At 31.5% G+C, this 14,683-nt stretch overlaps 4 protein-coding genes across 16 annotated transcripts in view; 2 read left to right on the forward strand and 2 right to left on the reverse strand.

Moving 5' to 3' along the window:
* The window catches only part of LOC106786729 (ubiquitin carboxyl-terminal hydrolase 48-like), a 55,196-nt gene extending 48,152 nt beyond the window's left edge, over positions 1-7,044 (reverse strand). Inside the window, exons 1-11 of one of the 8 annotated variants that reach the window (XM_014748441.1) lie at positions 6,978-7,044; positions 5,183-5,322; positions 4,883-5,086; positions 4,473-4,799; positions 4,056-4,292; positions 3,729-3,979; positions 3,156-3,637; positions 2,985-3,086; positions 2,491-2,894; positions 2,031-2,400; positions 1,745-1,929 (exon numbers count right to left, since the gene is read on the reverse strand). In XM_014748441.1, the coding sequence (XP_014603927.1) occupies positions 1,745-1,929; positions 2,031-2,400; positions 2,491-2,894; positions 2,985-3,086; positions 3,156-3,637; positions 3,729-3,979; positions 4,056-4,292; positions 4,473-4,799; positions 4,883-5,086; positions 5,183-5,316 (2,696 nt within the window). In that variant the 5' untranslated portion in view covers positions 5,317-5,322; positions 6,978-7,044. Of the gene's footprint in view, positions 1-1,744; positions 1,930-2,030; positions 2,401-2,490; positions 2,895-2,984; positions 3,087-3,155; positions 3,638-3,728; positions 3,980-4,055; positions 4,293-4,472; positions 4,800-4,882; positions 5,087-5,182; positions 5,323-5,505; positions 5,659-5,983; positions 6,320-6,682; positions 6,688-6,875; positions 6,902-6,977 lie in introns of those variants that run through there. The other 7 variants (XM_014748439.1, XM_014748442.1, XM_014748440.1 and 4 more) reach the window with 7 other exon arrangements.
* LOC106786731 (mitotic spindle assembly checkpoint protein MAD2B) lies at positions 6,974-7,899 on the forward strand. Its single transcript, XM_014748446.1, has 3 exons — positions 6,974-7,097; positions 7,162-7,459; positions 7,553-7,899. The coding sequence occupies exons 1-3, from the start codon at positions 7,079-7,081 to the stop codon at positions 7,845-7,847; spliced, it is 612 nt and encodes a 203-aa protein (XP_014603932.1). The 5' UTR covers positions 6,974-7,078; the 3' UTR covers positions 7,848-7,899.
* Positions 7,900-8,222: 323 nt separating this feature from the next.
* On the forward strand, positions 8,223-9,558 carry LOC106786743 (biogenesis of lysosome-related organelles complex 1 subunit 6-like). The gene is made up of 5 exons (XM_014748469.1): positions 8,223-8,464; positions 8,592-8,702; positions 8,772-8,859; positions 8,928-9,014; positions 9,079-9,558. Exons 1-5 carry the CDS (start codon positions 8,409-8,411, stop codon positions 9,196-9,198), a joined length of 462 nt encoding a protein of 153 aa, XP_014603955.1. The 5' UTR covers positions 8,223-8,408; the 3' UTR covers positions 9,199-9,558.
* Positions 9,384-11,863, reverse strand: LOC106786742 (GDP-fucose protein O-fucosyltransferase 2). 6 transcript variants are annotated; one of them, XM_014748466.1, is made up of 9 exons: positions 11,855-11,863; positions 11,249-11,342; positions 10,928-11,064; positions 10,726-10,851; positions 10,397-10,661; positions 10,124-10,316; positions 9,830-10,007; positions 9,610-9,739; positions 9,384-9,545 (listed from the first exon to the last, which is right to left on the reverse strand). In XM_014748466.1, exons 2-9 carry the CDS (start codon positions 11,296-11,298, stop codon positions 9,395-9,397), a joined length of 1,230 nt encoding a protein of 409 aa, XP_014603952.1. In that variant the 5' UTR covers positions 11,299-11,342; positions 11,855-11,863; the 3' UTR covers positions 9,384-9,394. The 6 variants fall into 6 exon arrangements, with proteins under 6 accessions (XP_014603952.1, XP_014603951.1, XP_014603950.1 ...); XM_014748465.1 differs by lacking the exon at positions 11,855-11,863 and adding an exon at positions 11,735-11,842; XM_014748464.1 differs by lacking the exon at positions 11,855-11,863 and adding an exon at positions 11,692-11,842.
* Positions 11,864-14,683: the final 2,820 nt, after the last annotated feature.

Consider the following 14,683-nt stretch of genomic DNA (forward strand, 5'->3'; position numbering starts at 1 on the left):
AAGATCAGCTAACTCTTTCACGAAATATTCGAAAAAAGAAAAAAAAAAAAAAAAAGAAACAATGAAACTTTAAATATAACGCGTCTATAGTAATTGTTATTTCGTTAGTAACAAATATGACATAATATTCACGATTAGAGAGATACGCGCCGCGTGATTCGAATCGCGATCGGTTTCGTTTTATTTCGATGGGTATAATAACAAAAAAATATCAAAGGAACGTAGAAAAATGATGCAACGATTCACATTCTGCTCGTTCTACGAAAGAAAAAGAAAAATAAAGAAAGAGAAAAAAAGAGAGAGAGAGAGAGATTAATGCGTAAACCTTTTCAACCATCGAGTTGGAGATTTTCGTTTCCCTCCCCCTTGTTAGTAGGAAAGAGGAACACCGAAGTCAGCCATACAATATGACATACGTATAATCCGTGCAAAGGGTTGATCCCAGATTTAACCGACTGTCCGAACGCAACGTATTCGCGATTCTTAAGCCGCGGCAAATTTGAATCTGTCAATCCTAAGCGTCCCATTGCGACGATTATACGTCGTCCACGGGGCGAATATATCCGAGCATTCGCATAATCCCGTCCTTCCTTCTCTGTTCAAAAAATCCGGCAAGAAAAAAAAGTATGTAAAAAATTTTAAACTGGCAGACTCTTTCTTTTCAATTTCTTTGTTATTATTATTAATATTATATTATTATCATCTTTACGATATAAACTGTAATCGTAGTCGCGCGTAAAAATAAAATTCGACTTTCGGAGACAAAAAAAAAATAGAAGAGAGATCGAAATTGTTGAGGGAAAAGAATGTGTATCCCGAAAAAGAAAAAAAAAATTACGGAATTGCATCCTCCCCCTTTCCCAAGGACGGTATAAGCTGAAACGGTATTAAGACAGCAGACTCCTTCCTCGGGGTCGATGTATCATTTGCCGGTGGATCGTTAGGCGGTGCTTTCAATTAGTTTTCTCCCGAACAACCTCGACCACCTACACTACCAAAGCACGAACGAACAAAAGATGGATAGATAGATAGATGGATAAATGGATAGATAGACAGACAGACGGACAGACAGAAAGAGAGAGAGAAAGGAGAGAGGGAAAGGAAGCTGGGACCTTAATCGCAGAGACTACTTTTTTCTTATAATTAGGAAAAGCTCGTTAATGCGAGCTTGGATAAATGTCCGATCCTTCTCCTACCTTCTTCCTCACCACCTCCTTTTTACTTTTGCCATATTGCGTCGAAATAAATTCGACTCCCGCCGACAAATATCTTTTCGATCGCTAATTATTTAATGCTTTAATTTATTTTGCAAATAAATTGAAATATTATTTTTTATTGTTTGTTTTTTTTATCTATCCTAATCAGAAATTGACGATAAAGACGAAATCCGATTAGAGGGAGGATTCATATAACTCGTAGCACCCTCTAGCAGAAAACGACCTATCGATCGTTTATCGAAATTGGAAATAATGCTGCCATCTAACGAACATCTTGTGATACTATTAGCCTTCCCATCTTGGGTAAATAAATGAATAAAAATATTAAAATCTCTCAAAGGGTGACTACCGATCCCGTATGGGGGGTCGCAGAAATTTGAGTAAAAATAAAATATTCCAAAACTATACGTATAGTACATCGCGTAGTTATGTACGTAATCTCACGAAAAAAAAAATAGTAGAAATTAAATTGAAAATGTCCTAAAAATTGTATACTCGTAATTATTTAATCAGATTTGGTGACTCACCGAATGAAAGAACGCCAACTGTCCAAAAATCCTTTCTCCACGATGTAAAACACTTTCTCAGCATCTTCGCATTTAGTAATCTCGTTCCTATTTTTAGCATAATACAAGTCGATGAGCTCGTCCTTTTGTTGCTTTGCTTTTATCTTGTCATCCTTCTTTGCCTTTTGTGCATTTTCCATTTTCTCCTGATATGCGTGTAAAAAAAAAAACAAACAAGTTTCGTTGAGAGAGATGCAATAAAAATTTAGAGATTGCAGAAAGTTTGTTTACCAAAACGCAGGCATACCTCGCAAATCGAACAGGACGAAGTACCAAATGGATATTCTTTCGCATTTGGAAAATATTTCCTTAATATCGACCAAACTTCGTTCGGCACTATTTTTCTACTGGAATCTGGAGTTTTCAATAGAGTATGTTCACAAAGTAAATCATCATTAAAATTTAAAACAACTTCGTTCTCTTCGCCCTCTTCGACTTCTTTCGTACAATCGTCGTTATCCTTCTCGATAGTTTTCGTCTTCTCCTCGTCAGTCAATCGAGAATTTTCACGATCTTCCCGGTCTATTTCTTGTTCCATATCTTCGGTAAATTTTTCCATAGCCAGTCTCCTCCAAGATCTCAAAGAATCTGCACCAACTATGTAACTCGTCTCGCTTCTATGAAAAAGAATAAACGTCGATTTTTTTACTTGAAATTATGAAAAATGAAAAGAAAATGTTTAGGATAAATGAAGAAGAAATACTAACGATTCTTTAACATTACGTATCATATCGTTAACTTCCTTGTGATCGCGTTCCAACACCATTTTGAATCTGAGCATTTTGGAACGTCTCCTAACACAAACTTCGCACAAAGTATTCTGATCCAAACGTGGTCCTCCACGATACTTGTCGTACAGTAAATTAGCCGCCGAAGTAGGCAAACATTTGGCACGATTAACTTTTAACGGATCTAAACGATAATGAGGACACATCAGAACCGAATTATCTATCGGTGGAACGCCGTCAGTTGATGATTGTCCGTTTAACCATTTTGATAACCAATCGATCGGTATCCATTGGTATTCTGTGCAGGATATCAGATTTCCGATGATATCGTACACATCTATTACAAGTTGCCTCTTAAAATTCTGATCTTCTATTTCCTTTTGCTAAAAATAAATCAAATTCGATTCCATGTTTAAAATATATTAAAAATAATTATTGCAGGATTCGATAATTACAAATAAAAATTAACTTACTTTTTCTTGCTGAATGGCTAATAAACTTAACTCGTGTTTAACGTTTTCCTGACGAACGAGTTCCCTCATCGTACTGCTCACTTGCCAATTTTCAAATTCGATCTGTAACACATTATCGGGCAAACATATAATATAATAATACGAAATCTTGAAAAAAAATGGTATACATACCTCTTCATAAAAATCACGTTCTCCACAACTCATTGCTCTATGTGCTGCACCATTTAATAATTTGTAATCGAGTTTTGTATTTTTTGCAATAACTTTCTTTGTCTGCTCTATCTGATTTTTGTCATCCTTAATGACATCGGAATTATCATTTTTCGCAGGTACAAAACTGTCCACATCCATTTTGCAATCGATTTCAATTTTCATCATTTTTCCTGGACTTGCAACATCCTTGAAATCGTCATCAGTTCCATTCTTACGTTTTCCTTCATCTGATGAATCGGATCTGTCCTTTACAGTGAGTCTTTCCAAACTAACGGAATCGCTATAACTATTGCACTCGGAATCTATTCTCTTTACTTTACATTTTTTTCCATTACCTAATTTTTGTTCGTTTGTTAATTTTTTATACACCAACATATACGCTGTGTTAGACGAAAGAAATCCTTTTGGTACGCGACCACGTTTCATATTTTTTGTAGATTCTGTAAAGGTAAGAAAAACACGAAATTCATATTTGATTATTTGTCTTACAAATATATGTTTGATATAAGGATGCTGCAACAAGACTCTCACCATTGCCACTATCCTCGATCCTTTTATTCTGCATTTTTTCAACTTTATCGTCACTAAATTGGTACCATTCTCCCGCCGAATTACATATGTTCGCAATGTAATGACCCGAATGAGCCGAAGGTCCTTTATGACTCAAAACCGCGACGAGACTGTACAAGTGAGTCTGAGAAGGACACCTGACGTATTCGGACATATCCAAATCTTCCGGAAAATGAATGAAAGAATTCAGCTTTCTTTTTTGACCAGAATCCCTATACAGATAAAAGCGAATTAACACCAAACATAATAAAAATTTAGTAAAAATGTAATAAAAGTGTAGAGACTCACCGATGAAATACAAAACGCATCAATTGAATGTTCAAAGTTTCTGGTAGCAATTCCAAGCGTATGAATCGTCTAGCATCCTTTTTGTCATTACAGGTAACGCAATGGTATTGATTTGGTCCATTCAATTGTTCTTCAGTCAGATATTTTTCTATAGCTTCCTTCAAAGTAGCTGCAAGCTGCAAGTCCAATTCGTAGAAAGTGGTCGACGTTGGATACTCGGTACCGCAGGTGGAGCAACTATATTCAACAAAAATAGTAGCTCTTATTTACACGACACACGTCTCTTTCGGTCAGATCAGTTGATCGCACCAGTCACCGTAGCGAGCAACGTGTCCTACCATGTTCTCATCGTCAAGATCATCTGCATCATCATCGTTTAGGACAATTCTCATTTGTTTTCCACTTCAGAAAACCCACCAATTGATATAGCTGTATTTTCCCTGTGACAGCCTCCGCAACATCCGCTGCAACTCTGAGTTTTGCTGTAGCTTTCCTTCAATATGGCACAACAACAGCTTGGAGAACTCCTGCGCATCCTGTTGTGTTCTAGTATCCAAAGAGAGGGCGATGGCAAGATTCATTGGATCGAGTAGACGTCTGTTTCCAAATTGCATCATGGCAAATATGTATTGCAACTGACCGACCGCTGTTACTGGATGATAAGAAAGTCCGGCCTTCTTTGCTTGAAACAAAGCTTCCTTCTCCTCTGGATCTTCCGTTATATTCCACTTGTATATTATTCTTCTGTAATAAAGATGCTATTAAACACCATATTCGTACTAAGTATGCTTAAGAAATCTACACAAATTGTACGGCTATTATGATACCTCATGTCCTCATTGTGGAACCACATTTGAATTAAACTGTTGACATAACACGTCGCTCCTAGATTTTTCAAGCCAACATATTGAGTAGGATCACGAAGCTCAGACAGAGAACTTTCCAAGGAAACAATCTCTGTTGGTTGGGACTTGATATACTTTTCTTCTCCTAATCCAGTGAGACATTGTGGATTATTTGTACAATTTCGTCTGCGATAAAAAATCAATGAAATATTGAGATTAATATTGAGAAACATAAAAGAGCGATCATAAAAGATTAAAGTATTATATTGATAAGCATCTTACTTGCAATTTCTGCAACCTTTGAGACCTAATCTATAAGCAGTTTCTAAATGTACCCTCTCTATTTCTTCAGGTGTAACAGCTTCGATCCAAGACCATGCTAATTTATCCAAATCCGTTTTCTTTGCGGGTGCCATTTTCTCCTAAAAAAAAATAAATAATTAAATAAGAAAAATCTAATATAAAGTAAAGCTGAATGCGTTATTTCAATAGATTTTGAGCACACAGTCAGTTGTCGATAGGATTTGTCGACATGAAATCTAAACAGCACGATCGCACTGTGTGAGACTTGTTGCTTTAATAAAAAGTATTGTAAAAATGATTACATTATATATTTCTACTTCGGGAAGAACCGTCCATGCTTTGGAAACATCCCGAAGACGGAGACACGTCAATACTAGCACGTTACCCATTAGAAATATCATTCGTTACTTTTCGCGCCATAACGAAATAACAAATTACACAAGAGATAAAGACAAAAATGAGTCATAGTGCAAAGGAAATACGAAATGAAATAAAATAACAAATTAAAAAGTAAAGGCGATCGATTGTAGACAAAAAAGATGAATAACATTTGAAATATCAGCCACGACTACCGATCAACGATGTACAATTTTCGAAATAAAATAATTGAAGATAAATAATAAATGAAGAAAGTTAGTATCGAAGTAAATGTTGCGGAGAAACAAAAGACAGGTCGCGAATAAAATGCACAAACATATACTCGCGAGGTAGACATCGTTCCACGTAATGAGCCTTCGTGGAAAGATGCTTGGAGGTTAGGAAAAATGCCGCCGTGTATACCTTTTATATCATGATAAAGCGATCCGTACCAAGAATCAATGGATCACGATGCGCGATCTAGCGCACAGATCAGCGCACAGCAGCGCACGGAGATACGCGATATCTCGCGATCTTCTTTCTCTATCGTTATATTTTACACAATAGGAAAATTCGAAAGATCACTTTATCAAAACACACTACCGCAACACCGTGCGTCTCTCTCACTCTCCCCCTCTCTCTCTCTCTCTCTCGTTCGCTCACGTTCAACCACCACTACTACCATTCGCCATCATTCGCCACCATATGCAATCAAATTGCATCGAGGCGCGCATCAAATCAATCGCTAAATCATAATCGATTTATTAATTAATCTCGTTATTTTTTTAATTGACTATTTCTAATATTACTAATCGCTTACACATCTTTAAACTGTTTTAATTACAATTACGTCCATTTATTTCGATCACTGACGTTAAATTATTGTCTTTTCTCGCGCTCTATTATCAAATGCATGTGTATGTAACTTTAAATATGTGGCTTGTACATATGGCACGTACAGTCGGGAACAAAAATAAATGGACAGATACTAGAGATGGTTATCGATAAAGTTTTCTCAAAATACTGCCATTATTATGCACTTCAATTTTATTTAATTATTTATTTCATCACGAAATATATGTAACACGTAATATATGCAATACATATTTATTTGCCACTTACTTTTGCCCCCGACTGTGTATATACATTTGATTCATATACAGAAAGCTAAAGACATCATTATGAGCAGCCGAGAATGTCCGAAAATAATTTCTAAATGGGATGCAATTAATCGTATCGTCATATTATACTTTATACGTGTGCTGAATATTGCAGGAACGATGTACAAAAAATGAATTACGTAATGGTAACACACCGGTTTATGATTTTCTTCTACATCACCGTCAGCTTAAGGCGCAACAAGCGCGAACGACTTGGAAAGATTCTAACTTTACTTTCTTTATTTTTCTTTACTTACTTTTCTTTTCCTGAATACATAACATTGAGACTCGTTTCTTCTACGATTAAGTGCGAGTGACTTGACTTGTCAAATTCTTTTTGCTCTTAAATTAAAATACAATGTCACAAATTAAAATAGGTTAGCAAAATGGAGATATTTAAATTGATGAATGATGAATTATAATAATTCTATTATTTTTCAGTCACCAGCGATATTCTCTTAGAATTCTTAGAAGTGGCATTTAATCATATACTTTACTATAGAAAATTATATCCAAAAGAAATCTTTGTTAAGAAAAAAATTTATGGCGCTGTAATCCATGTCTCAGAACAGCCAGAACTTAACGAATACTTGAGAAATGTTTTAACCGCTATTAAAGAATTACTTAAAGAAGATGAAAATAGTGTCAAAGCTGTCAACCTTGTTGTTTTTAATGAAAATAGAACACCCATTGAAAAGTTCGTTTTTGACTTGGTCAAGTTACAGGCGCAAGGAATCGAGTATGACTCTTCATTAATTTCCTTTACCAATTAAAATAACAACGATATAAATTAAAATTTTCTATAAGTTAAAATGTTAAAACTTGCTTACAGAATTGATCCATACTATCTTAAAACTGAAGAAGCTTTGAGAACGATCTGTTTAAAATTATCCATATGTGAAACGTATTTAAAACCCCTTCCAGAAAATGCATCATTTTCTATAGAAATTCAAACGTATGAAACTGCCCATGTATCTCTCAGTGAAAATCCATTATGCGAAGATTTCCCTTGGATTGTTGATGATGAAACTAAGAAAATGGTCAATAAAAAATTATTACCTCTGAATACAGTTAAAACAGAATGTTTAAATTTACAGATGTACGTACTCCAAAATGGAGATGTCTAAAATATATTGTAATGTGATGTAATATAAAAAAATAAATAAATTTATACTTTTATATATATACAAGGAGACCCAGTTTTTGTCCATAGAATTTTACAACTATATTCTATAAGTAAAAATAAGAAAAAAATGTTAATAAATATTTTTAAAATATGAATAATTCTTTTTATAAAATCACATAGAAAATCTAATAATAATAATTATTATTATTGTTATAATTCATACATTTAACAATATATACAATTTTGTTAATGTTCTTATATAAAAAATAATAAAATCGCACATTTTTATTATTATATTTATCTATTAGTATATTGTATATTTTATATATCGTACAAAATAATATATTTATTTATAAAATTTTTAAGAATAAGTTTGACCACGACAAAATGAAAGCAAATAAGATTGAACTGTATAGAAACTTATTACGTGTGAACACGTGGGAGGAATCAGCTGATTTAGAATCGAACGTCACAATACAAATGAGCGATTTAACTTTTTTAACCTTTTTAATGTGTGATATATGTATTTAGAAATAAAATAATTAATATTAAAATATAAAAGATGATGGTAGATATAGATGAAGCCGAAGTGACCAAAGTTCAATCACAAAATGACAGGTATGGTGATAACCTCACTTTTTTATTTACACCTAAGCATATTTGTTTATCCAGCATTTCTAAACAAAATCTATCTAAAGTAAATAAAAAATTATCCTACTACAATTTTTTATTCTTTATATTTCAGTATTGAAAATATAGTAGACTTTTCTAAAGCTACCGAAAAATTGGCCACTGGAATATTGTCTATTTATCAACCATCATTGGAAAAAGTCAAGGAAAACCTAAATGAATTGACGTAAGAGAACAAATTCTAACTTTCCTTATTGCTGTGATATTAATTATAAAATCACTTTTTAACCTTCAGAAACAAGCAAGAAGTTTTACTCGATCAAATACAAAATGATAATAAAAAGTTTCAAGATGTTATCGAAGATGCAGATTTAAACAACATGGTAAACATTGGTCTTGTTTTTTGATTTTAGAAAAATTGGTTACCCGATATATCTAAATGCATTTTCAGTTTGCTACCATTAAATTGTATCAAGGAAAATTAACAAATATTAAAAAGGAAATGGTCACAGTACACGATAGGACCTACAAATTAAAAGTAAGTTTTTATTATTTTCTTTTCATGTAAGTACCTTCACTTAAGAGAAATATTTATACTACAGAAACGGGCATTACGCTTGCAACAAATTAAACAAAAAGAAGCTCTCGGTAGGGAACAACAAAGAGAACAAGAGCTTCGTAGAGAACAAGAATTAATCGGTAAGCCTACAACATCTCAATGAAATTTAGTATCTGTAAAGACCTATCAAACAGTTTACTTAGGATACGTATTACATATATGAAAAGATATATAATATAAAGTATAGAAATATTATGCATTTATATATTTAACTAATATTAATAGTAAAATATTTTTTAAAATGTATCAACGTTCGAATTCTTAAAAAATTACAATAATCAACATCTCTTGAAATCATATTACCATGCTATTTCCCAGCGTTCACCGAATGAACACTTCTCTTTGGTTTTACATAATCGATTGAAAGTTCTTTCTGGAGGAAATCCAATAATCTCTCTGTCTTCTTGTATCCTAAATGTAAAAGTTGACTCGTGCGTTCCAATAAAGTATCTGTTAAAAATAATCTTCAATTTATATGCATATAGTTTAAAATCACGCGATTGAATGTACTTGCCTAGCATACGAGCAAATTATTTGATCTATAATTGCGACACCACCATCTTTAAACTTTCTTTTAACATCGTTTGATGGCACATAATTTAAAACTGAATTTTGCGGTAAGTATGACTTGAGTTCAGCAATTTCTGTAAAAATGTATGCAATTATACGGTCATACGTTTATATTTTTACGAAGTACATAGAAAATTCTTATCGAAAATTATTTTTTGTTCGACCTTGCTCATCTGCATCAGTAGCTACGAATAAAAATTCCAATCCGTATTCTTTCATTTTGTTTGCCAACTGAAACGCGGCTCCCTTTATCGTTGGCACCGATTTTGTCCGGCCGACAAGAAAATCGCGTCTTCTCAAATGAACTGACAAGTACGGACCACCAATTGCATTTCTTTTTTTCTAAAATTTAGATATACTTAGGAAAGTATAAGAGAGTACTGTTCTGTAAAATTGAATAATATGTATGCATGAATTAATTAATGAAATGTATCAAATATATGTTTAAATTAACAAACTTTTTCTTTGGTCCAATCGAGAGGACGTTCGGTATTGTCATTTTTATCTGTAGAATTTAAATATTTTGCTCTAAAGTCAGATGCAATGTTGTAAAGCTCAGAATTGTAACGCATACTACGTCTTGCCTTCCAGTAATCTTTAGAACCGTAAGAATCGTGCAAAGGTATTTCCATATGATCAAACATGACAGATCTAAATAAAACAAATATTTTGTTAGATATTTTGATAAACATTTTAACAATAATTCAACTCTTTCAAGTGCTTCACCTGACCTGTAAAGAGAAGGATTAAGATTAACTTTGAGATTCGATGTTGTTCCATGAAACAAAATACATTTCACTTGTTTACTAGTGACATTAGGAAAATTCCAAAAGTAACCGATGTACTCTTCTTTCAATTTTCTATAACGTATAAGTTTGGAAGAACACTCTGTTTCTTCGTTCTTATCAACGAATAAACCGGTTTTAAACATTTCTTCATCGTTTTGTAAAATATACACGGTATCCAACTGTGTCTTTTTATTCTTCAAAGAATATTCTATAATTAATGAATATGTAATTATGTTATAAATATGAATATTATAGTAAGTAGTAAAAATTACCTTCGAAGAATTTGTACATTTCAATAACAGGAGCATATTTTTGTAAACTTGCAATATCAAAAAATAAACCCCATGGCAACAATACTTGTGGACCCACGTCTTTGCTTTGCCAATGATACAAATCACCTGTATAGTCCATTACAAAAAAAAAATTTATGATTAATTAATTAATATTAAAAACAAATCGAAAAGAAAAAATTACCCCATGGTGGTAGGACTAAATGCCAATCGTATTTTTTATCCTTTTTACTTAAATTCTTTACAAAAACAGCAACACGAACGTATACATCTCTTCTTAGATTGAAACCTTCGGGAGGATTAACATCGTATAGTATATAGCTAAATAATAAATAAAAAATAAAGAAAATTGTTACAAATAAAAATATTTGTCAATAATAATATCATGGGTGGGCTGAAAAGTTTAGATCCTAATATAGAAACAATTGTTTGTATAATAAATGTTTCCTTTTAATTGAAGCTCAAAACTTTTCAACCCACCATCGTATCGTTAATAACCTCCAACCGTTTGTTCGATAAACGTTCGAAATTTCCACAATTTTCCTCGGTTCTCATAATTTCATCGGATTTCGGGCAAAAGTCATATTCTTCAGATTTTACTGTGAAAATGATCGATATTAATATAAAATATAAAGTTTTAGGAAAGGAAATATCGAACATTTTGATCTCTTGTTATTTTCGTGAATTTGAAAGAGATGTTCATCTACAATGTTTCACATGTTATTCGAGAGCAATGACGTAATTATAATTATTTTGAAACACAGAAACTTGTTTCAAATCTAGAATATAAACAAACTTAAAAAAAATATATTTTTTAATGTTATCTATAAAACATATTAAGATCGAATAAGATAAAATAGGTTGTATTCATTGCTTGTTCTTAAGTTTGATGCTCGAGATGATCTGGACTAGTTTATTCGACGAAAATTATCTTTTAAAACATTATACATTTGTAGTTTGTATTTAAAATGACTTTCATGAATTGGGAGACCTAGCCCTTTTCTGAATCTATCTTATCTTTCTGATTGTTCATAAAGGTACAGTTATCTGAAAAAAGATTGTTATTAAAGAGGGGTGTGGCAAGTTTACTCTGCTTATCCCCACCACTTACGCCTCCTACCACTATACGCTCTCCAAGTTCACAGAGTAGGATAGGTATTCGTGACGTAATCGTAGGATTTCAAATTTACGATGGCGCGCTTAGTTTGAGTAAAAAGTTTCCAAGTTTCCAAGTAATCAAAGGATTAAAATTGTTTGAAGCGTGATTTTAAAATTGTCTTAAGTCACGATTATGAGTCTAAAGGATGTCTTAAGACTTTAGTATATACTTAAGATGATCTTTTTTTAGGTATAAAAACGGAAAATATATTCAATTTCTTTTTCCATGACGCATCTGCGAGGAGTTGGATGTTCTAACATTATTTTCTTTCGTTTTAAAGGACAATCGTTAATGAATATTGAAAAATATCTTGTCTTTTTTTTTGTAATATATATATGCAAACTTCCAATTTTGTTTATAAATTGTTTTTCCTTGATGAAGATTAATAAAGAAATGATATCAATGGAAAATTATAAAAAAAACAAATATGTTGACTTTCTTCTATACAAATAAAAAATCGGATTCGTAAATTCGTAGACAAATGGATTAAAGAGTTAGCTTATTTGATTAATGGTATCTGTAGTAATGATAATAATAATAATTATTATTTACCGTCTTATACAATATTTATAATTCATAGTTTAGTTAACGTAGTTACTTCAATGCTCTTTTCTTTTTTGAAAAAGTGCATATTTATGTTGTGTTGTGTTTGTATATGCAGATTCGTTTCCACATTTTACACCATTATCTTATTTAAAGTATACACTTGGCATATAAAAATTACAAGGACAATTTATAATGTTAGTAATATTAATGATAGATGTGTAATAATAATAAAATAATAATAATAATAATAATAATAATAATAATAGTGGCGATAGTTTTAATAATACTAGGATAGTAATAATAATAATAATTAATAGCAGTAGCAGTAGCAGCAATGGTAGTAATAGTAGTAATAGTAACAGCGTTAGCAATAACTACGATATTAAGATTATTATTATTATTATAATCATTATAATCTGATAATTAGGAATTAGTTTCTTATTCATCTTTTTACACATAATTCTTGCATAAAATTCTTTATGTAATCTTCATCGTTTCTAGCCGCGTTCATTTGTTTTTTCATATGAATCTTCTTTTCTTTTTTTTTACAGTTTGTGCCTCTTTTATCTATTTTATGCTTGCTTTTGTAATTTTATTATTTTATTTGTAATTTTATTTCGCTAGCGTCGTTAACACATTTAGGCAAATTTTCGTCCATACTCTAACAGCGATACATGTTTTTTTTTCTTTTTTTAATACTGTGAATGACTTTTTTTTCATAACAAATACAACGTGACACAAATTTCACACTACTTAATTTCTTGTAATTACAGCATCTCTCCTCCTTTTTTTTCTCTGCGAAATCTATAGCGTTAACATCACAACTGGAAAATGCTTTGCACATTTACCAGAAAACATGCTATGTTATATTGACTGTACAAAATGTAAAGTAGTAAATTATTATCATTATAATCGTTATTAATATTATTGTTAATTTCAAACAAATTATTTGTCGATATATTCGGATGAAGCGTTTCTTTATGCGTGATGCAGCTATAAATCTGTATCAATAAATTTCAATGTCACATCAAAACAGGAATCTTACTTACTGCACGATTTACATAAATCCATTTCATTAAAATCTTTGCAATGAAATCATTAAAATAATCTAGAAATAAGTGAGATCAAGCAAATGATTTAATTTCACGGCGTGCGTTTTAATCGATTAACAAGTATTTTCAAGATATTCTCTTTATATACAACATACAAATCGATCAATGTTCATACTACTTCACATTTAGATAATTTTTTTGTTTGAAATTAATTAATTCATTTTGACTAATCAAAGAATCGGTATACAAATGTTTGGTAACAATTCTTGTCAAGAACGTAGAATACAAAAAAATACCTTATGGCATTTATATTTATCCCAATGAAATATCAATGAGTATATCGAAATCTGTGCATCGTTTTGTAAACTATAGTATCCTACAATAAATTACTATTTAAACTTAATCATTTTTTTTTGACTTTATGTGTAAGATAAAACCAGGATTATTTAAACATCGGTTAGAATGAAACAGAAAATAATTGTAAATGAACAGCATTAATAAGTTACTATCCTAGATCTCTTATTACAAAATTACTATTACCGGGCATAGTTTATTTTATTCCAATAATGTCTGTACGTGTTTAATCAAATTTTAATAGAATAATAATAACGTTGAAAGTAATGGATAAAGAAATATTACGTAAAAAAACAAAACCATTTGAATATAGAATTATAGAATCCATTATCAATATTATTGTATACTATTAAAAAACGCGCAAAAAACAGCATTTAGGTATATTCTCTTCTTACGAGAGAGAAATTATGCAAATAATAATTAATTTTACTCAAAGACGCGAACGAATAATAAAAGATTCTTCATTTTTTTTTGTTTCCTCCATAAATGTTTTATGTCTTAACGCCGTAATCTGCGTCATCGTCTTGGCATATTTAATACTGAAAATTAGTTAACAAATAAACGTGTCTAAAGTAAATAAATGAAACATTTAATGATACATATCTGGTTGTAATGCAATGACATAATTTTCACTACACATGACACATTATGAAATGCTCAAAACTTACAGATTCTCGTTAATAAATAATTCATATTATATATATACACAGGATAAGGTTTGTATATATACACACACGCACACACATACACGAGAGAACACAGGCATACGCATCGCGCGCATATACACACGCACACAATTATATATACAATTGATCAAATTTAGCCGTTA

This window comes from Polistes canadensis, unplaced genomic scaffold (assembly GCF_001313835.1).
Source record: "Polistes canadensis isolate GaletaPanama2010 unplaced genomic scaffold, ASM131383v1 scaffold_80, whole genome shotgun sequence".
Taxonomy (NCBI): Eukaryota; Metazoa; Arthropoda; class Insecta; order Hymenoptera; family Vespidae; genus Polistes; species Polistes canadensis.